General features: G+C 38.7%; 1 protein-coding gene across 1 annotated transcript in view; it reads right to left on the minus strand.

The window, feature by feature from the left end:
• Positions 1–779: 779 nt before the first annotated feature.
• The window catches only part of LOC103050021 (galactosylgalactosylxylosylprotein 3-beta-glucuronosyltransferase 1-like), a 51114-nt gene continuing 29564 nt past the window's right edge, over positions 780–22329 (minus strand). Inside the window, exons 3-8 of the mRNA XM_088140747.1 lie at positions 16852–17065; positions 15411–15559; positions 11405–11940; positions 10284–10580; positions 8310–8413; positions 780–917 (exon numbers count right to left, since the gene is read on the minus strand). Of these exons, the coding sequence (XP_087996873.1) occupies positions 8327–8413; positions 10284–10580; positions 11405–11940; positions 15411–15522 (1032 nt within the window). The 5' untranslated portion in view covers positions 15523–15559; positions 16852–17065 and the 3' untranslated portion in view covers positions 780–917; positions 8310–8326. The remainder of the gene's footprint in view (positions 918–8309; positions 8414–10283; positions 10581–11404; positions 11941–15410; positions 15560–16851; positions 17066–22329) is intronic.

Raw genomic sequence — 22329 nt, forward strand, 5'->3', positions numbered from 1 at the left:
AGGAATATACAAGATATCTACAAAGCTACAAAGACTGAAGAAAAATCCTGCTAGATTGGACCAAAGAAATACTCATTAAGTGAGGTGTCCTAGTTCCAAAAGTGAAACCATAACTGGCTCTTGTCTAATATATTGCCAACAAACTGAGAACTAAATAGCTGAGGGCTTTCTATTTCTCATGACAAAGGTTTATCTACAAAACCACAGGACATGATGTTGAGTTGCTGACACTGGAGTTCTCAAACGTTCTACTTCAGTTTGCCATTCAGATACAAGAGGAACTAGAGTTGGTCTTGGCTTGCATTTTTGGATATTAAAAAGGGAATTGATGTGGATCTCACTCTCCAAAAGGTTATTTATGATCTTCTGAGCAAGAATTGTCCACCCACATTTTTTCACATGAGAACTCCTAAGTCTAAATAAGGTTCTAAGCAATTCTGAGAGCAACTCCCTCTTCCTTGAAATGATATGGAATATTTCGTTGGTAATATGCAGGAAATTATTCATTGTGAACTGCCATACTTTGGAGAAGTAAGCATTTGCAGAAGCTGATGTCTTAATGCTTATTGCAAAACAAAGCTTCAAAAGTGTGGACTAGGAAAGAGAAATCTTGTCCCTTATTCCAACTTGGCTTTTCTTAACAGTATCCCAAATGGGATATGTTTACAGAAATGCTTCTATTCTTGAAAATGTTCTCCAACACAGAAATAACAATGAAGAAACAGGTCCTCTTAGTTGTGTGGTGAATGACTAGAATATAGAACAAATGGCCTTTGATATGACATTAACTTTGTTTCTTTCTTCCCTGATTTCAGGGAACTTAGAAGTTGGAAAATGCAAGCACAACTGTGGATGTTATTCTTGATTGTTGTATCAGTATTTTGCTGATCATAGGCAGATGTGCAAAAAGTTACTATCTGCAAAGTAAACAACAAAAAGGGAGTTTTAAAAGAACATATGTAAGTATACAATATATTCTTGGACAGATTCAGCAGAATTTGGAGTCCAAAGAACTAAATAGGCCTATGCCAGGACTTGCACTAGAACAGTATAGTCTTCATCCAAACCACAAATTTCTTCCTGACACAAAAAGGAGAGCAAGTTCAGAGCTGATATGCAACAATTTTTCTGATGTTATATTAATAATTACCTATTTATCCCACCCTTCTCCCAAGAAGCATAGGGCTATGCATATGCATTAAAAAAAAAAAATTGCAACAAAACTGTCAGTCAGCACAACTGAAATGAGAAAAACTGGTCCAAGGTTATCCATTAAACCATACAGCCAACTGCAGGTTTCTTCCTGGCTTCTGACATTCCCTCATATAGAAGGAATTTTAAAACAATACCATCCTTCAGCTGAATGCAGGTTCCTTTATAATGGCCACAGAGACTACATCAAAAAGGCTTGAGGAAGTGGAATTAGATCTTACTCTGGATGTTCAGGGATGTTCATTCATAATACAACCCATCGAGATTGTTTCTGATTTCTCACTTTTGTGAAATTCTCACCAACCTTGCTTTCTGTACCCCACCCCTTTCCCCTTGCTCAAGAAGCTTGCTCTGATTTGTTGCAGATCCAACATTTGTTCCCCCCCCCCCGCAAATGCTTACAGGGGCTCCAATGATGAGGTGTTTCTGCTGCCTCAACACTGACAAAAAACAATTCACTCAGTGTTGGATAGGGAAAATATCCTTTCTGCTTAACTGTATGGGTCAGTTAAGGAGACTGGGAAAAATGTGTAAGAAGTGGGATGGAAATGGAGTTAGCCATTTCTGAAGACATGTCTTCACAGCTGAACCTCCATTGTGGTGTCATGCTGTCACTTTGGCAGGTTGGTGCAAGATCAAACTGATCTGATAGGAAAGAGATGCTTTCCTTTAAAAAACGTAATAGAATTTCTTATGTGAATATTCTGGTTCGAATGGAGGAGGAGCCTGAGGGAGATTAATGACCTATACAGCTCTACTTGATAGGATTGCTCTCTCCCATCTGTCCATGGGGCTGTGTGCCTCCATGACCATTTCTGCTTTGGCTTCTGAGGAGAAGAGAACCTCTCCAGCAACCAAAGTTTTATTTCTTCTTTTTTTAAAGGCTCAGTTAGGAATAGTAACTTCCATGAAGTTGTTGTTCCTACCATTAACCAGTTTTTCTCCCCTCCAGCAGGCAGAAAAAGGGGTTTGCCAGGGTTTTGGCAAAAGATGACAAAAAAGGGTTTTGCCATCTATGCAGTGCTTAGTTGCTAGTAGGAACATAGCTTCAAAGGATAGCTGCTAAAAATCCCATTGTTTTATGTTGTATTGGGCAGAAAAGTTATTCTACTTTTTTCTTCCCATTTGATGAATGAGAATTGTTTTATAAATTCTTTTAAAGGTAAAGAGAGTTCCTGGAGAAATCTGCATGGCTGACTTATGGTGTTTTTGCATTTGAAGCAATCAAATGTCATATGTGAATGTCCTGTTTTTCATTGTACGATCCTCTCTCTCCAGCAGTCTGTAGCTATGTTGGCTTCAAACCACTGAAGAAAGATACACGTAAAGACAAAATGAGGGAATTCTTCCACTGAGATTTTTTGTAGTGAAGCCAACTTTCACTACTCAGGGGAGCCTTCTTAACAAATTGTTGGAAAATTTCTCTCACCAATGGAAGGGAGAAATCATCCACCCATTTTATGTGTCCATCAATGTGGTGGACAATATTGAACTGTCACTTGTGCCAGCTCTAGTTTAAGAAACAGCAGCCATAGGCAAACGTGAAGCTGTTCTGTTCTAAAAACGTCTCTTGTTCCACCATGATACTGCAATATTCTTTGAACTAGTTTATCTATATACCACCCTTGGAACTTTAGTTTTGGGGGGACTAAAAGTGTAACTAATAAAGTAAATAAAGCTGGATAAGTATTTCAAGCTACATATTGCATCTTGAATAACTTCAGGTCATAAAGGCACTGAGTTGAGTCAAGGCCAAATGAGATGTTATATCAAACATATATCTGCTGTTGGAAAAAGCAGTGTTCCCCTCTATCTGTAAAGCCTAGCATATTGGGAGTTAATGTGCATATTCTCTTAGTTTTGTCTACTTAGCCAGCAGGAGAAGAATTAAACTCACAACAAATCTTTTCATGGAGGAGTCATAGCTCAATAGCTTAGGATGTGGTTTGCATGCAGATAATTCATGCACTTCCTTTAGCATCTCAGTTAAAAGCAACAGGTAACAAGTAAGAATTCTGCCAGATAGTCACTGTTAACCACGCTAACTAGAATACATAATTCTGGGCTGGATGGTCAAATAGTTTTATTTGATAAAAGTCTATCTGATAGGATCCATGTTTGGCATCTAATATGACAATCAATTTGGGTTATTGTTTGAGGCTGTTTTCACTCTTCTACAGCCCTTATTGAGCAGATAAACACAGCCCGTTTTTATATTGCACAGATTTAGAATATTGTATTACCAATACCTATTGCAATTAACTAGAACAGAAGCCTCAGTCCCTGAAATCTTTCTTGACAGAGAGCCATCTTAGTTTTTGGAGCTGCCAGCCAATACCATTCCCTGGATCTTTTTAACTTATTCCTAAAGCTTGCAATATATCCTTTCTGTAACACTGAGATTGTGCTGAGTCAGGCTCAGCTTAATAATCAATTACTTCCATCAAGCAATGAGACTGCCCAAGGAGAACAGACCTGGCAATATACAGATTAACAGAACTTTATGGGCTCAGTTTTCAAAGACTGAAATACAGGTTTTCTCCACAAATCTTCTTTTTTATTATTAAAAAAAAAGGAAAGAAGAATAAACTTCATCTTCTGGAAAACAAAAGACCACTTGTGTTGTACTGCTACAGGTAGGTGGTTTCAAATTCTTGGTTTTACACAGGTTTAACTATTAAAGGAAATCAAGCAATGCCCTTTTTTGACTTTAGGGTCCCTCCATTGACTCCTTCTGTTAGGGGATATAAAGGGCTACAAGAAAAACTGCGGGTAGCACATACCTTGGGTTAGATCAGGGGTTCCCAACCTGGGGTGCCTGCACCCTCGGGGTGTGAGATGGAATTTAAGGGGGTGCGACAATTTTATGCATTGAGTTAAAAGCTTATTTTTTTAAAGTTCAATTTGTTCACCTGCATTAGAAATTAGACTTCTTCATCTTCAAATGTGATATTACTTTTGTAGGGGGTGCGAACATTAAACATTGTCTAGGGGTGTGGGGCATAGAAAAGGTTGGGAACCACTGGGCTAGATTAACTAAGGGATGTTGACTGGAAACTATCCTGACTCCACATTAGCTAGCCCTTATCCTTAACATTTTAAGCATATCTATCAGACATTCATTTTTTTAACACGGGGCTATTTTTAAAAGAATTGAAGAAAAGTGTATAGCAACAAGCTGTGAACTGAGGAACTAGATTAATAATGTACTTCAGGGTATTTCAGTATTGTTCAATGTATTCTAATGCATGCTGAAGACAACTCGGTGATGGGAAAAACACTAAATCTCCAAGTGTGGTCCTCCTGTATGCCTGGCAGGCTCTGTGCCCCAAATTATTTTCCTTTTAAAAACATTAGATTTCATTAATAGTAATTGAAAAAATAGGAACCTGCATGAAGTAAGCTATGGGTTTCATCATCATTTTTATTTTCTAGAGAGCCTCTGGTCTCCACATAACCCCCCTAAACATTTTTAAGAAATAAAAATGGTTGATTATAGCTGTCTGCTTAATCTATTTATTTATTGCATTTATATCTGCTGCAGTCTGATGACTCTTAGTAACTCATAGGAAAACTCAAGGAAAACATTAAAACATATTTAAAAATTATAGTTTAATCACTAAATCAGAAAATCAGAAAACCAATAGACATAACAAAGATAAGACTAATGGAATTAAATGTAAGTATAAATGATGGTACAGTACATAACATTATTAGAATGCTCTTTGAAGAGCTCAGCTTTTAACACCTTCCTGAAAGCTACTTGGGGGCCAGTCTGATCAACAGGAAGCTGTTCCAAAGCAGTGGCGTTGCTACTGAGAAGCAGTACCTCCTATCTTTGTCTCCCCTTGTCTCCCAGAAGTGTGAGACTACAATGAGTTTCTTTGTGAGCAATCTAGTAGTTTGGGCCAGTTCAAGTTTGAACAAGTGTGTCCACCTGCCCAGAGAAGATGGATTAGTATACAGTATAGATTAGATTAGAGAGTTAGATTAGTTTAGAGTGCTCTAGGAGATTAAAAGAGCTGGTGGGCAGCATCCTTATAAATTTGCCTTCTACCAAATGAATGTTTTGCAACTGCCCATTTTAAGCTAAGGGCAGGCCTACCTTTGACAATCATTTTGTCATACATCCATAACATGTTCTTGAAATTCCAAATTGATCCTTGATTTGCACAAGCATCTCAGCAAAAAGGAGAGCTAAAAGCTAGTCTAGATGTTCCCATCACTACTTGTAAAAGAGATGACAGTATCTGGAATCACTCAAAATGCTAAACCAGGAATTTTTAAACCACTGATTACTGGAGAAGCCTGTGGAGATAATAGCTACACGCACATGCACACACTTGATCTTAGCCAAAAGGCCAAGAAGCAATGTAGATAATGGCTGAAATCACACAGCACACTAAGTTAAAAACTTGGCAAACAAACCAAACTACAATACTTGTAGTTAAGTATTGTATACAAACCCAGCCACTTTCAGAAGGGGATAGTTTGTTTTTAGAAATCTAAGTAAATCCAGTTAACTTGTCACCTTACAACAAGAATCACATTAAGATATGAGTCTAATTGGCCACAACGCCAATAGCAGAACCTGCCATTGGAAGTGTTTGACAGTCAATGATGGGATGATCTGCAGTATAAATAGCCAACTGCAAATTAAAGTCTACTGAATCAAATACTGATCCCTCTAGGAAATCTGGTTTTCTCTCTAGGAAACTCCTTAATCTCACAACATGTGGACAGACTCAACCATAGTTTCAAGTGGGAAACTGTGAGCATCCTAGATCTACAGTAGCTAAATCCAAAAATGCTAGGGAATTCCTGGAAGCTTGGCATTCAGACAAATCAGCCATCAATAGACACATAGAAATAAACCATATTTACACACCATTTGAAAGAGACAAAAAAGCTAAGAAGGAAACAAAAAGACCAGAACACCTCCTCTCCAGCAGCCAACACCCAGATAAGGGATTAACACCAGCAAACAATCAAACAGGAAACAATACCCTAATCAAGGGACTACCAAGGAGAAAACTACATCCCCACCAACACTGGCAGGGCAAGCTACTGTATATAAACAGGCAGCAAACCCCACACTCAGTAGCATTGATGATGTTATCTAGTTGGGTAATGAAACATCTGCAAGCAAACAACCAAGCTCAGAGAGCACCAAGGATTCCACATGGTCTCTCTATGTCAGTATTATCTAAAGTGGCAGGAGAGATAGAAAAAGTCTAACACTTTTTGATCTGCAAACAAAATAAATGTTGTACAGCTAAGCAACAGCCCTTTCATTATGGTCCATCATCAGCACTTTGAGGCCACATTTATTTCTTTATTAGATTTTTATACTGCTGAACTCAGTAGCTACTTCTAGCATGTATATATATAAAAATAGTAGTAAAAAAAGGTTAAAAACAATTTAACAAAAATAATCTAAAAAGAAATATATAATTATATAGACCTCTGGAAAAACTCCATTTTAACCTACTTCCAAAATGCTAAGTCAGGACAAGTCTAATTTCCTAGGGGAGATAATTCCATAATGTGGGAAAGATCATTCAAAGCAGTTCCTCCTAGGCTTTATCCCCCTAATTTCCCAATTATGGAGGAATATACAGGTAGTCTTCAGTTACGGCCATTTGTTCAGATTTATAATGGCGTTAAACAAGAGGGACTTACAACAGTCCTTACAGTTTGTATTGTTGCAGCATCACTGCAGTCATGTGATTGTGAGCTGGGTACTTGACGCCCTGTTTGCGATTATGACACTGCAGTGAGCCATGGTCACGTGATCATGATTTCTGATGTTCCTTTCCAGCTTCCCACAAAGAAAGTCAGTGGGGAAGCTGGCAAGAAGCTGGGATCACATGAGATTCTTGCTTAATGACCCATGCAGTCCTTGTTTAATGACAGCAACCGGGACTGCTGGAATTGCCATCGCTAAGTGGCAAGGTCATGTGATGTCGCACTTTACAACCGTGTCACTTAGTGATGGATTTCCTGGCCATCATAACCTGAGGACTACCTGTAAGCAATTTCTCCTGGGATAATCATATCAAATGAGTCAATTCTAGCTGAAAAATGGGGTCCTGGACGTATCATGGAACCAAGTCATGTAGGGCTTTATAGGTCAAAAACAGTACTTCAAATTGCACCTAGACACCAATTGGACTTGCAGCACAGGGGCCATATACTCACGGCATCTTGTGCTATTTAACACACAGGTCACTGTTTTTTGTATCATCTGCAATTTCTAAGCAGTGTTTAATGGCAGCCCCATGTGGAGTGCACTGCAGCTGGGTAGGGATAAGTATGAATCACTGCTGGAAGACCCTCCTGTTGCAGGTGAGGCTGTAACTGGTGGGCCAGTTATAGCTGGGCAAAGCACTTCCTAACTATGGCTTCTACTCGCCCATTAAGCAATAGCCATGAGACCAGAAGGACTCTCAAGTCATGAGCCTGCTCTTCAGAGACAGTGCCAGTGCTGAAAAGACAACACTGAGTTGACAGAAACTTCAGTGGACAAATAGCAACAAATAGAGTCATGTAAAAGTGAGATGGGTGGCTATATAAAGTGAGGAAATAACTAAATAACTAATAACTCCGTCAACTAGCTTGGGGATCCCATGATAGAGTGAAGCCTGCTAGATGGCTGTATGGCAATTAATGGAATACACTCTCAGTATCTTTTTGCCACCATTTTGTGTTTTACTTGTTTATATTTTTTAATTTAAACTGGTTGTTTTAATGATTTTTATATATTTTGATTATTATTATGTACACCACCCAAAGTCACTATGTGAGATGGATGGCTATATAAATGTGATTAAATAACATGTGATTAAATAAACAAATAATAAATAATACAATTAAAATAATAAATATAAATATACAAACACTGTCTTGCTTGGATTTAATCACAGTTTATTTCTTCCTAAACAGACCCTAACAGCCTTAAGTCACCTTTATCTTTTAACATAGACAAATAACTCATCCTTGATGCATATTAAATGCACCTTACATTTAAGATATTTGAAGAGCAATATGCAAGATTATAGGAAAATCTTGGGTGTCAGCAAAAATCTTGTACTTACAGCAAAAAGCAAATTATCTACACCTCTACCCTTAGGTCTGTGAATCCACGTTTGCCCTCGTTAACCAGTGTTGGCCTTTCAGTCCTTGTGTGCCAGACCAAAACCTATCAGGAAAAATGTGCATTTTATTAAAATTATATAACTGAGCATGTAGTAGGTATTAGCAAACTGCCTGATGCATAAGTACACATATGTTTATGCACATAAAATCTCTGAATAGGACTCAAAAGAAGTTGCAAGCCTTCTTGGAAGGGTATATTTACATAATTACACACTTACCTGGTTTATTTTTAGACTCATTATAGATACAGCAGTATGCCATAAAAACAACAAAACATTTATTCCTACAAATGCTAAATTCATTGAATGGCGGGGGGAGGGGGGAATGTGGCTGCATTACATTCAGGGGACTTCAAAATAGGTAAGATTGACTCATTTTGACAGAGGACAAAGGCTACAGATGGGGTTAGGGATGAGGGTAGAAATTGGGCACACAGGTTCACATTGGCCTAACTACACATCTGTCATTTGCAACAATTTAAATTTTAAAAATCTGCAGAAAGATATTTGTTCTGGATCAAGAATACAGTATTTCTTTTGCTATGATTGATCATTTGTCTATCTAGTTATCTTGAAAAAAATCTGCCCATGGCCCCATAGAAGGTAACCAAGTGTGAGCTGCAAAAATCTGCATGACCTTCAGATGACAGCAGATAGATTCAGAAAAGTCATCTGGATTTTTGTACCCCAGATCTCATAGCCATATACTAAGTTATAATTTTTTTAAAAAAATACTAACTCTAAGATTGCTACACACATATTTTTGTGTTTTATATGTTAATTGCATGTGTACTAAAGTGCTAAATCTCTTCCTTTATTGTCTGGTTGCTTCCCTTTTTCCATAAGGACAAAAGTGATAGCTGTTTATATAAAGAAAGCTCCAATATTTTAACATATCTAGATCTGGTCATTTGGCTCTCCATCTCCATAGAGGGGATTATAATTTATTTTTATATATTCCTTCCTCCAGTTCTTACTTCATCATTCTTAAACATCAGCCATTCTTGACTTTGGGATTGTCATCATTGCTGGACTACAAATCCTATTATCCTCAGAAAACCCAATAGTCAAGGAAAATGGGCTTTGTAATACAACCATAGCTGAGGAATCAGTATAGGAATTAACACGATGACTTAATATCTAGCTGATCTGAGTGGATGGATAAAAGAAGCAGCCTTATTCAAATAAGCCTGCACCGTGTAGTTTCTATGTCCATCTATTTTTCTTTTATGGCCTTCCATTGGTGCATGTTACTGTTAACACTTACTTGAATAATCTGATATTATGTACAGGACATCATTTCTCAAGGCACCTACCCTCTGCCAGTAGAACATTTGTGGCTTTGTATAGATGGACTGAGGGGATAATGCAGCGTCTGGCTTAATTTAGAGAAGTTTATCTGGATAAATATTTGATTTTTTTTTTTACTCCTGAAGCTGCTATTATAACAGTAATGTCTGTAACAAACCATGATGTCAAAATTATGATGATGATGTGGCATCATGCAAATGCCAGTTACATACTTGTGTCACATCTGACACAGGGCATAAGTCATGGCATTTATGTGATGACATCATCCAACATGTCATCATTTGCCCTCTCTTTGCAGATGCTCATACAGATGTCTAGGTAGATGTAAATGTCCTAAGATTTAACTCTAAACACCCTAAAAGGATAACTGTGACAGAAGGTGGTTCATTTATCCCTTATTCTATCTTTACCCCTTAGTTTCAGAACTCTTTTTCCAGCAAAATTCATGGTGTCCAGTACTTGATTAAACCATCTGCTGTTCTTAGCTGAAAAATAGTAGACTACACATACATATGCATGTGCATATAATTATACAAGATAAGCATGGGAGTAATGGGCATTGGGTGGGGGAGATTATTGTGAATTTTTTCCATCCTTGCTAACCTTTGTGCAGTTGGCAGCTTTAGGCTCTAGTCCATCCATTGTCACCAGATCCTTCAACAAACTAGTTTCTTGGTAGCCTCCTTTCACTCCATCCAACTTGAAACTGGCCTGAGGTTTCTCCAAAATCAGTTTGATGCTGATGGCAAAGCCAGCCATGTCAATGGCGAAAGGTCGGTTAGGATCAAACACAGTCTTCCAACCTACAACTTTGCCTGCTGGGCTCACTTTGGGGGATTCGTACCTAAGACCACCAACAAAAGCAACTGGCCAGACAGATACCTTCTTTGTATAGCGCATCTGCTTGTCAGAAAGAAAATGAGCATACATGAATAAATGAGTATTTCCAATATTTTTATTATATACTATGGGCCCCTCCTGGGATTTCTCCACCTTTCTCTATGTGTACCCTTGCAATAGTTATATGTTTATCATATGTTCATTATTTTTTAATGTTTTGTTTTGTTCACTCTTCCATACCAAGTTTTGTTCACTCTTCCATACCAAACTTTCTATCTTGCCCTTCTGAGCAATCTTTCCTGAGAGAGTTCTATCTGCATTTGCTGCACACATACAAGGAGTAACAGGGTCTGGAGTAGTTTTAGATATGCCAGGCAAATGTCCTGTTTGCGTCCAAAAACTCCTGTCCCTGTTTCAGAGCCACAACTATAACCCCAACCCTCCTTCTCATATCCTCACTCATCTAGCTGTAGTTAATGGTAGGTTATAGTGGCAGTTAACCAAATCATCTATGGGCCTTCTATTTCATTTTCACTCATTGGATGTCATATTGGCTGGGAACTTTGACAATGATAGTCCAGCACAAGTAATAGGGCACCTGGCTGGGAAAGGCTAATCTACATTCAGTACAGTAGCTACTCAGGGTTTCACTGAGAAACTTCTTAATCTGAAATTTCTTAATCTGAAATACCAGAGACTGAAATTCTAATATTTTATATGCAAAGCACGAACATTTCCACTGACCTTCATCCTTTCTTGGTAGACCTCCCTAACCACCCACCAAAATGTTGTGTATCAAAAGAATAAAGGATAGCAGAAAGTAATTATTAATGTGTCTGAATCATGGATCAAAGGTGAAGTCATCACAACTTTGAGTAACGTACCTCTTCAAATAGCTCCAGGCTATAGGTGTTATCATCATCTGCAAAGTATACTACACCTTCAGGTGGTGGCGTGGTGCTAAAACTTTCCCTAAGCCAATGCAGTCCAAGGTTCCTCTGGAACGTGCCCCTGGGAGTGTGAGATGGAATCCAGGACAAACCTACTTTCAGACTCTTAGGAGTCTCAATATTCAGGTGAGTAAAATGAATCCCTGATTTCTCCAGCAGATTGGACACTAGATTGGTTCTTCTAGGAGAGTCCTCCACCACTACCCAGTGGAGATTCTGTACATGAAGGAAAGTATTGGCCAGTCGTGTCAGCTCAGCCTTCTGTACTGGTCGAGTGTAGGTAGGTGTGATCACAAATATGGCAGGCAATGTGTCTGACCACGGGGGAGGCCTGGAGTACACATAGCTCCGGATTATTTTGGGAGCTGTCCCAGTGGCTGGCTGCCGAGTGCATGATGCAAACCCATCCTCCCTCACTAGAGATGTGCCATTGAAGAGCGATTTGGTTGTACCATTTTCATCTGTTTCCTCTAAGGCAAAACGAAAAAAGAGAATAAAGCATAAGTCATCCTTTAAAATACTTCTCTGAGTTTATATCATCTGTTTCTGATTTTATACTGGGATTCTATTTCCCTATCATATCTTGGACCATCTTTTTTAAAAATATAAAGGAAAAGCTAAATAAAAAAGAGAACACCCCAAAAAGGTAAAAATAGGATATGCATCAAGCCCAAATATTCATTGTAATAACAATATTCTTGTTAAGAGTTTGCAACTATGAATCATGGAAGCAATATCCAGGAGAGTGCTTAATTTTCTTTCAGTGGGTGCACTGTGAGGTCATACTGACTGTTGTGTATGGGAGGAAGATATTCTGAACACTGATGAGTTATAACATATTAGTGTTGCCATTATGCAACCCAGAAATTCTTTGGACCATCCTGCTGCTGTGGGAGTTCTTGCTACCTTTATAATTCCAATTTAGTTTCTTTTTATGTCCTAAGATTCATCCTGCTTTCACCTTTGAAAGCAAAACACCCACATGGTGCTCTATGCTGGCTAGGGTGATGGAAACAGAATCTAACCAAAAGCTGGGCTCTGGCATTGGCTATGTATTCCTCTGCTGTAGGAAAATTAGAAATTAAAAATATATCTGGATAGCAATTTGTTGTTGTTTAGTCGTTAAGTCGTGTCCGACTCTTCGTGACCCCATGAACCATATTGCGCCAGGCCTTCCTGTTCTTCACTGCCTCCCTGAGTTTGCTCAGTTTCATGCTCATTGCTTCAGTGATGCTATCTAACCATCTCATCCTCTGCCGTCCTCTTCTCCTTTTGCCTTCAATCTTTCCCAGCATCAGGGTCTTCTCCAAAGAAATCTCTCTTCGCATTAGGTGACCAAAATATCTGAGCTTGAGCTTCATTATCGATCCTTCCAATGAGCAATCAGGGTTGATTTCCTTTAAGATTGACTGGTTTGACCTCCTAGCAGTCCAGGGGACTCTCAAGAGTCTTCTCCAGCACCACAGTTCAAAGGCATCAATTCTTCGGCGCTCGGCCTTTTTATGGTCCAGCTCTCACAGCCATACATTACTACTGGAAAAACCATAGCTTTGACTATGCGGATCTTTGTCGGCAAGGTGACGTCTCTGCTTTTTAATATGCTATCTAGGCTTGCCATAGCTTTCCTCCCAAGGAGCAAGCGTCTTTTAATTTCATGGCTGCAGTCTCCGTCTGTGGTGATCTTGGAGCCCAAATAAATGAAGTCTGTTACTGCTTCCATTTCTACCCCTTCTATTTGCCAGGAATTGATGGGTCCAGATGCCATGATCTTAGTTTTTTTAATGTTGAGTTTCAAGCCAGCTTTTGCACTCTCCTCTTTCACCCTCATCAAGAGGCTCTTTAGTTCTTCTTCACTTTCTGCCGTTAGGGTGGTATCATCCGCATATCTGAGGTTGTTGATGATTCTCCCTGCAATCTTAATTCCGGCTTGTGATTCTTCCAGCCTGGCATTTCTCATGATGTACTCTGCATATAGGTTAAATAAGCAGGGTGACAGTATACAGCCTTGTCGTACACCTTTCCCTATTTTGAACCAATCGGTTGTTCCATGACCGGTTCTAACTGTTGCTTCTTGGCCCGCATACAGATTTCTCAGGAGACAGGTAAGGTGGTCTGGTATTCCCATCTCTTTAAGAATTTGCCACAGTTTGTTGTGATCCACACAATCAAAGGCTTTTGCATAGTCAATGAAGCAGAAGTAGATATTTTTCTGGAACTCTTGTGCTTTCTCCATGATCCAGCGAATGTTGGCGATTTGATCTCTAGTTCCTCTGCCTCTTCGAAACCCAGCTTGTACATCCGGTAGTTCTCGGTTCATGTATTGCTGAAGCCTAGCTTGTAGGATTTTGAGCATAACCTTGCTAGCATGTTAGCAATTTGTACTGCAGCGTATATATTAGAAATGTGGGACTTCAAAACTCTGGCTCTCAGTCTAAAAAAGACCACTTCATGGGATCAGCTCAGACGTCTGGCAAGAGCCAACTCTTTCTCCAGCTTATTGTATAGGAAGGAAGAGGGAGACAGCAATGTCTTAAACATGGTCTCCATATTGCATAATGTGTCAAGTGATCTGGACTTTACGAAAGGAAAGTTAAATGCATTGGCTAGCTGTTTGTGCATGTGCAAAAGTGCCAGCTGACCTACATGGAAGTCACCTTGTGCAAATGGTTCAGAAATGGAGCATTTAAACTGGGGACTTGCCTGTAGAAGGGAAAGTAAATAATAGTCTAATATGAAGAGTGAAAAGAGCTAGAGCAGTGTTTCTCAACCTCAGCAACTTTAAGATGGGTGGGGAATTCTGGGAGTTAAAGTCCACCCATCTTAAAGTTGCTGAGGTTGAGAAACACTGGGCTAGAGCCTCTGAGGAAGTGAAAACAAGTTGATTCATATAAATTGCCAATTATCACTGAGCATGGGCTACACATGATCAAAAAGAAAAGCGGTCTTACCATGGCTATATATTATAGACTAATAGTAAATTAGATCTGACCAGGGAACAACACCTAGCTGAACTTGACTGATCTCAGAAAAGTTAGGTGGGTTGAACTTAGTACCTAGAGTGAAGACAGCTAGGAAATTCCAAAGCTGCTAGCTAGCCTGGAAACAGGAAAAAAAAGTATCAAGGGATAAGATAATAGCAAACGGTTGGAGATGGTATATCCCTTTGTATCTGTCTGTCCAATTCAGTTTAGGCACTATCCAGTTCCAACTGATTCTGGGTTGTTTGCAATCTATTCCTATAAAAATCCAATACAAACCAAAACAAGATGGGATTTGGCCACTATGTATACACAAAAACAAAAGTAGCAAAAACACACCCAGCAAGAGCCTGATGAGTCTATTTCACCACAAGGGCAAAGGGCAAGAAATAGATGAGAAAAAAGGAGTCTGTGCTGTTTCTCACCCAGACTACTGTTAGTTAAAAGAATCTCTGTTTTTAAGAGATATGGAATCTTCTCTTTCTTTCATGCTTCAGACTTCATCACAACCTTTCCTGTCTTCAAGATGTAATTTAGATAAAAGTATGTATTTTCTATTTTCATGTACTTCTTAATAAATCTAGCTTTTATACAAGTACAATTAATGTCTGTTAGCATTTACTGATATCTGGGTTATACTCTACTCCAAGACAATTATTCTCTTTTTGGTTAAGAGCATTTTTTAAAAAATGAGATGTTTTACTACTTAATTACTCAGTATTCTTTCAACACTCTGCTTGGGTTTAGGAGCATATTCTCTAACAAGGACTCCTGAATTCCCACCTCCAACACAAATCACTTATGACTTGCGCCTGACTTAATCTTTAGAGAATTATATAAACATTATTTTTAAAATATCCTGACTTTTATGTAACTGTCTACCTTTTTTTTTTTTTTTTGCAAAAGATTTGTTACGAAAGAATGTTGCAAACCCTTTTGTAAGCCAGGATTTGTGTACTTACTTCTTAGAAGGCTGAGATAGCGGGTGGTTGGATATTGATGCCACAAAGTTAGGAGAAGACCCCATGGCAAAGCAATCAGAAGTGTGGTGAGAAGGTTACGTCTCCTCAGCATGCTGCAGAGAATTTCCACTGATTGGGCATTTCCCTACCTTCCAGAGCAAAGTAGGGTATGGTTTTTAAAAGTGAGACAACTACAAAATATACAAAATGAAACAGAGTTTTCACTAGGTTGGGCCAATAGGATCTAACATAGGATTTGCACGTTTGGCCCCAGTTTCTCAAAGCACTTGATTTTGCTTTGATTGTGATCCAACATGCTACCGTTTTTCTTTTCAATTACTGTATTTTTTACTATTTTAATTAATATGAAAAAGTAAAATAAAGTAATAATTTCAAACATGCTAATTGTTTAGCTATAAAGTGCCATTCAGTTTTTGCATGGTACATATATAAGATATATGGTTGAGATATTTTTGGCTTAGCTTGATGTATACACAAGCCATAGATTAAAACATCTAGCTTTAGTACTATGCATGAATATAGCTTAAAAGTAATATAGGAGTAATGAGCAAATGAACACACTTGTCTTATGAGCAACAACCATTGTCTCAAATAATCTTTCCCAACCTTGCTCCAAGACCAGAATAGAAATGACAGGGAGAAAACCATTGTCTCAAAGCAATGGAAGGTAGGAAAAGCAAAAGAGAATGAAAAGTTTTAGTCCCATCCCATCATTAGAGGTTTCCCACCCATCTTTACTCTGTGCATGCATGCTTTGTATCACAGTAACAATGCCTGGGGTTGAGATATTATTTTGGGTTGGTGGATCAAAAAGTGTCTGAGCAACTGGAGGTCCAAAGTAATGGTCTCTGTAGATATTCAACTAAAGTAGTTTATTCTGCATCCCACTCAGAACATAGATCCCCACTTCTCCCACAAAATCAGTGACTTAATTTGAACCTGTAGTATAATAACAGTAATAGTTTAAGTTGTTGATTCACCACAGTGTGATATAGTGGTTCAGCAGTTGGACTGAAGGGAGCTACGTTCATGCGCTGTTTTCCCAATTCTGAAAGTATGGGCTTGAAGAGGGGGCAAGAGAGGAAAATGATAAAATGAGCATTGTTACATTGTGATGCAAGTTCTGCTGCTTTTGTAAATGCATTGTGACATCGCGTGCACATATGCTTCTGACGAAACCGTCAGATTTTGTGCATACCTCTGGCCAAAAGGCTATGTGAGGAAAAAGCTTTATGTGTTGGTGGAGGAGGTAGCTTGTCCAGTTGTGGGGATGATACCAGGTGCAGGATGAATGCATGGGGATGAAGAACCTGGTAATTCAACTAAACTTTGATCCATGTGCAAAGTTCATAACCACAGCATTCTCCCCTTTGCAAGGTAAGCACTTCATCTGTGCTGTGTGGTTGTGAATGACACTCACCAGTAATCTGTCACCGCAGAGGGCATGCCTTGACACCAAGTGCTCTGGGGAACAGGGAGAGGCTGGCAGATGCTTAGGCCCTTGGCTTTCTTGGAATCAGCTGGGATTTGAGGTTTCCTGAGAATCTCCTCAAGTGGTGAGTATGTACATTTAACAACTTCTTTGCAGCCTGTCTTCCACATTCCTGTCAAGTAGAGGCTTCACGTTTGGAAGTCTACAGAGACATACAGTACAATCCTCTGTATAAATTCAGCTGAGTTCAAGGGAACTGCACATATGACTGCAGTCATAATTCTTATGAGCCAGAGAATAAAATTTCTTTCATGCTTAGAAGAAATATGCTACTATGGACATCCTACATTAAGTGCAAAACTATGGATATTTCAGCTGATTTCTCTCCAGCCGATTCATAAATTTATTGTATTCCTTCCTGGCGGTCTGCTTCATAGCCATGAAAGCCAATGGAACAATAGAGCCTATTCTACTCTAGTAAAAGAAAGGAAAACATTTGCTATTAAAGTAGTCTCTGCATTCTGTGGGGCAGCTAGTTAATCTTAGAACCTGAATTTAATGGGATTATGATTGTTCTCTTTCATGCCTATTACTTCAATTGTGAAGCCCAAGCTAACATTTCTCCTGTGTGCTATTTCAATCACTACTAATTAATACTTAACATTCTTGATATTATAGACTAAAATAGAAATAAAAAGAGCATAATCACATACACAGAAACCTGATTTGCTAGCCCTGATGAAAATGCAAATTTTATCATTTTAAAATGAAACATAGGGAAAAAAGGTATTAACTAAACACACACATATATAAACCAGAAGCAGACAAAAACCAAAAAACCAAAAAAGATTACAAAAATACACATGAAAGAGTTAAACTAAAAGCTCATTTCTTAAACACAAAATTAAACCTTGACCACACAAAACAATATTGATCACACTTCCGACTATGTCACTTAAAAAGTTGCAATATATATGGAGAATGAACACATATCTTCAATTCAAGGTTTTTAAAAATTAGGAATAACACAATATTTCCAACAGAGCAAAACAATCTTTTTAGTTACAGACTTCACATGGTAAAGTCAGAGTTCTTCATAGTTCTATCAGCATATTCTATTTCATATTTTAAATTCCGTGAAATCATGGCTATAAGAATAAAATGGAGTTCTGGTGCCTTAACGCTGCATGCATTCATTTTGAATTTAACAGTTTCCTTGTGTTAGAATTCCACATGCTGGCTGGGGAATTCTGGGAGTTGAAGGCCACACATCTTAAAGTTGCAAGTTTGAAAAACACTGTGCTAGATTAACTGACAGCACCATGAGACCATCAGTGCTTTTTCCAGCTGATCAGTGCAGAAATGGAAACAATAACAACAACAAAACAGCAACAACAAAACATTCAATTGGCACCTCTTCCTTGAATTTTTGCAGTTCCTGGAGTAATTGTCTCTGAGTAGGAAACTTGGTAGGGAACCCACCCAAATGCAGACACCTTTCCTTCTTTTACTATTAAAAAGCCAGTGATCTGTAAATCCACAAGGACACAATGCTGGCCTTTTGGCAACTACTTTTCATAGTAGGTCTAACCATGGTTTGCTGTTCCAGTGGCAGGAATGGGAAGAACCGCTAAAACTGTGTTGTGTTGACCTCCTGCACTTTTTTGCAACTATTCCAAAGTGTGTCACAACAATAGGAGAGAAATTGGCATAGGAGTGAAATTGGCAACAGTTCAGTTTGTTTTCCTTCTCTTTGACAAGGCAACCAGCAGGTACAAAGTACCAAGTTGCTGCTTGGTTTTGTTTCTGATTCTTAGCAAGTGCCTTGAAATAAAAGTTCCCTGGAAATATGTTTTAAGCTGAAGCTGGTATGGGGGCGGGGGCGGTCAGGGTGGAGCAATGGTTGCCTTGAGTCCAGGAGCTGGGAGGCAGGGTGAGGTGTTTCTACCAATGGGGAACCTGGATTGCTCATAATGCTCAGCAATTCAAAGCATTGTAAAAGAACATTCAGGTAGTCCTCACTGTTCAAACTTATGATGACGCTGAAGAAATGATACTTACGACAGGTTCTCATAGTTGAGGCCATCACACTGTTCTCATGATCATGTGACCATGATTCAGGCACTTGGCGACCGGCTTGCAATTATGACGTTGCAGAGTCCCACGGTCACGTGATCACCATTTGCAATCTTCACTACTGGCTTCCAACAAGCAAAGTCAATGGAAAAGCTGGCAGAAGGTTGCAAATGGCGACCATGTGACGTCACCATTAATGATGGCATGGGATTCACTTAATGACAGCAACCAGAACTGCTGGAACTGCAGTTGCTAAGCGGCATGGCCACATGATGTTGCACTTTACGACTGCATCGCTTAGCAATAGAAATTTCAATCCCAATTACCATTGTTAAGTGAGGACTACCTGTATACTCCATTCTGTTACAGTGGATGATCATGGAATCTAATTTACTGTTTTTATTTTTCACATCCTGTATGACTTTATATACTTCCCTCAAATCTCCCTTTATCAGAAAAATTTATCTGCACTTGAATAATCCTGTGGGGGAATCAGACCATTTCTTTTTCAGTACAACATCTCTGAAAAAACCACAAACCAGAACTTCATTCAGGAGTGCATACATGTCAGTTTTGAAAGGGCTACAGTATCCTGGTAAAGCTGATGGTACAAGCCTTTCTTTATAGAAGCCAGAAAGGATCTTGTTGGTAACTTCAAGGAACTAGACATTCTTCACACTTTTCCACACTATGCATCATCTCCTATGCCAAAATGTGAGAGGAAGGGAACAAGAACACTCAGGACTCACTATAAAACAATTTACATCAACCTGTGCAGACAAAGTCAATCAGATCTGCCTTGACTCAGACTCCAGCATTAGGGCATATCCTAGGTTTGTAACTTGTCCTATTAGTTTTGATTCTTTTGGATTTGAAGAATTCAAGGATGTGGATAGGATCTGTGGAAAGATGATGGCTTTTTCTTGCTTACTTGCCCTTATCCTTTGTGGCTGATTAAATGGGTCAGGTACATCCTTGGGGCCTTAGTATGTAATGGACTGCCTCTACCAACTGGAAGCTGTACAGTGTTAAAATCTGCAGGGGAAGACCTTTCAAAGATTCCCCTTGTGTCTCAAGCCCATCTGTTTAACATGTGGAAGAAATAATGTAATTCCTTTGGAAGCAAATATAGTCCCCACTCTCAATGGAGTTTAGGAAATCTGAAAAGACTTTTTGCCAGACTTGTTAGATTTAAATTTGTTTTTGCTAAGTTTAATTGCATTTCTAAGTTTTCATATTATGCTTTTAGGTTTCAATTTTTTTCAGCTGATTTAAATACGTGCCAGAATAGGAAGGTGTGTTATAACTCAAATAAAGTAACAACTACAACTTTTTTAGTGGTTTGGAAAAACGGTGAATATAGTGATATATAATAAAAACAGACGAATGGTTAATAATTAATGCAATTGTGGAATTGAATTGGATCCAGGGAGGAAGAGACGGTGAAGGCTCTGAATGGTAGATGAGGTTTGGAAAGGTAGAACCAGAAACAACTTACTATCAATTCCTTTTCACCAACTTTTTTCTTTTTGAGTATTCCTTTTCTCTCTTTTTTCTTAAAAAAAAAAAAAAATCCAAACCAAATAGTTGCTTCACCCCTCATGGCTAAGAACCTTTAATAGCATTCACCAGCACATGATGGATGCCTTCAATATGTTGTATATAAGATTCTTGAGCCAATTTCTGATTATAACGTGTCCTTATTTAATTTCAGTCATCAATCTTCCATTATATTTTACACAGACCTTTCTATGGCAGAGCTTGATAATTAAAAGTTTGAATTTCAGTCTTAGAACAGAAACCTCATTTTAACTCTGGGCCTCCTGCATCCAATGTATTCAGGTAATATATATCCATGAGAATGGTGTGTTCACTAATAATAGACATAAGAAAGGATTCAAGTAAGGAAAAATATTGAAAAACAAGGTATTTTAAAAATTAGATATAATTTTGGTTGGAACATAACTTGAATGATTGTCATATTAAAGGTTGTCCATGATAGCTAATCAATATTATATGGTCATTGATTGTATTGTAGCCAAGTACTGTTCTTGCTATACCCTTCCTAACTATAAAAGCAACACCATTTCTTCATTTTTCATGTCATGAGTAATAAATGGTGTGATCTTCTGGCGTTCCATCCTGGTCCACCTCAATTTGCTGGTGCCTAAGATATCAATTTGTAGTTGTTTCACTTCATCTTTCGATGTGGTGAGCTTTCCTGTGTTCATGCTTATGTTCCATGCTCCTACTTGATTTCCACTTATTTGCAGTGTATGCCACTCTTCATCTGTTCTTTTTCATACAGTTGCACAACTTCTGGTATAACTCTGTAAAATGTTGCCACTCTGCAAATGCTCTGTTTAAAGGCCTCTAGCACTCTAACCAACTAGGGCTTTCTCAAGAGAAGGGTATTGTCTTCCACCCAGTATTTCTGTCAAGGACTGTTGGCTGTTAAGCTTCAGAATGTTATAAAGTAAGACCTGTGACTCAACAGGCAGTATAAATTCCCCATGGTTTCAACTAAGATGTAAGTGCCATCATCCTGGCCTTCTGATCAAGCCTGATTTGTACAGCAGTATCCTTTGCCTGTGGGGCTCAATCTCAGCTGAGGTTTAGCACTGACTTTGGCTGAAGTCTTCAGACAGCATCATGGAGTATGTTTTAGGCCCAGCTACCCATACTTGTAATCTAGTAAGAAACCATCTTTACAAGCTTTTGGAGCTTTTTTTCTTTTTAAACAAGATCAGGACAACCAGGAAGACAATTACTCTGCTCTCTCACCTTGCCCTCCTCAAAATGGACCATGTCTAGTTCACAGACAATTCTTTACAACAATGTACAAGCTTCAGCATGCTGCATTGTAAGAGTGTGTGCAAATGCAGGCTTGTGCCAGAAAGCATCTAACGAGATGCCTGCAAATTAATCCCACATTCATCCAGAGTCTAGTAAATATGCACTGGAATTTGCTGCAGCTTGACCTGGTTGCCTTCTGTTCTACAGCTTCTTTCCAGTTCTGAAAAATCCTGAGGAAATCCATGCAGATTTCATGAATTACTGCTGACACTGGAAGATACATGCAGAAGGCAGAGCTAGAAGCCCTCCCTCCTCTATTGATGATGACCTCTCTTTAAACAAGGGATATATAATTCATGCCAACTCTGGTATCTGTGGCATGCCGCAGCCATTCTTCCCGCTCCCTGAAATCAGTAGGACCTTGCACCTTCCTCAAACCTTCATAGTCTTTATTTTTTTTCCTCAGAAACACTGGTATTTGCCATGATGTGAAGCAAAACATGGGACGCACTTGAAATGTTCAGCAGTATCTGTTTCTACCTTAGGAGAACGCCTGCTTGTTTTAAAGGCTCAGGTTTAAAAAAAAAAAAAAAA

This window comes from Python bivittatus, unplaced genomic scaffold (assembly GCF_059951505.1).
Source record: "Python bivittatus isolate LINGU-HERP-01145 unplaced genomic scaffold, Pbiv_v1 ctg000340_np1212, whole genome shotgun sequence".
Taxonomy (NCBI): Eukaryota; Metazoa; Chordata; class Lepidosauria; order Squamata; family Pythonidae; genus Python; species Python bivittatus.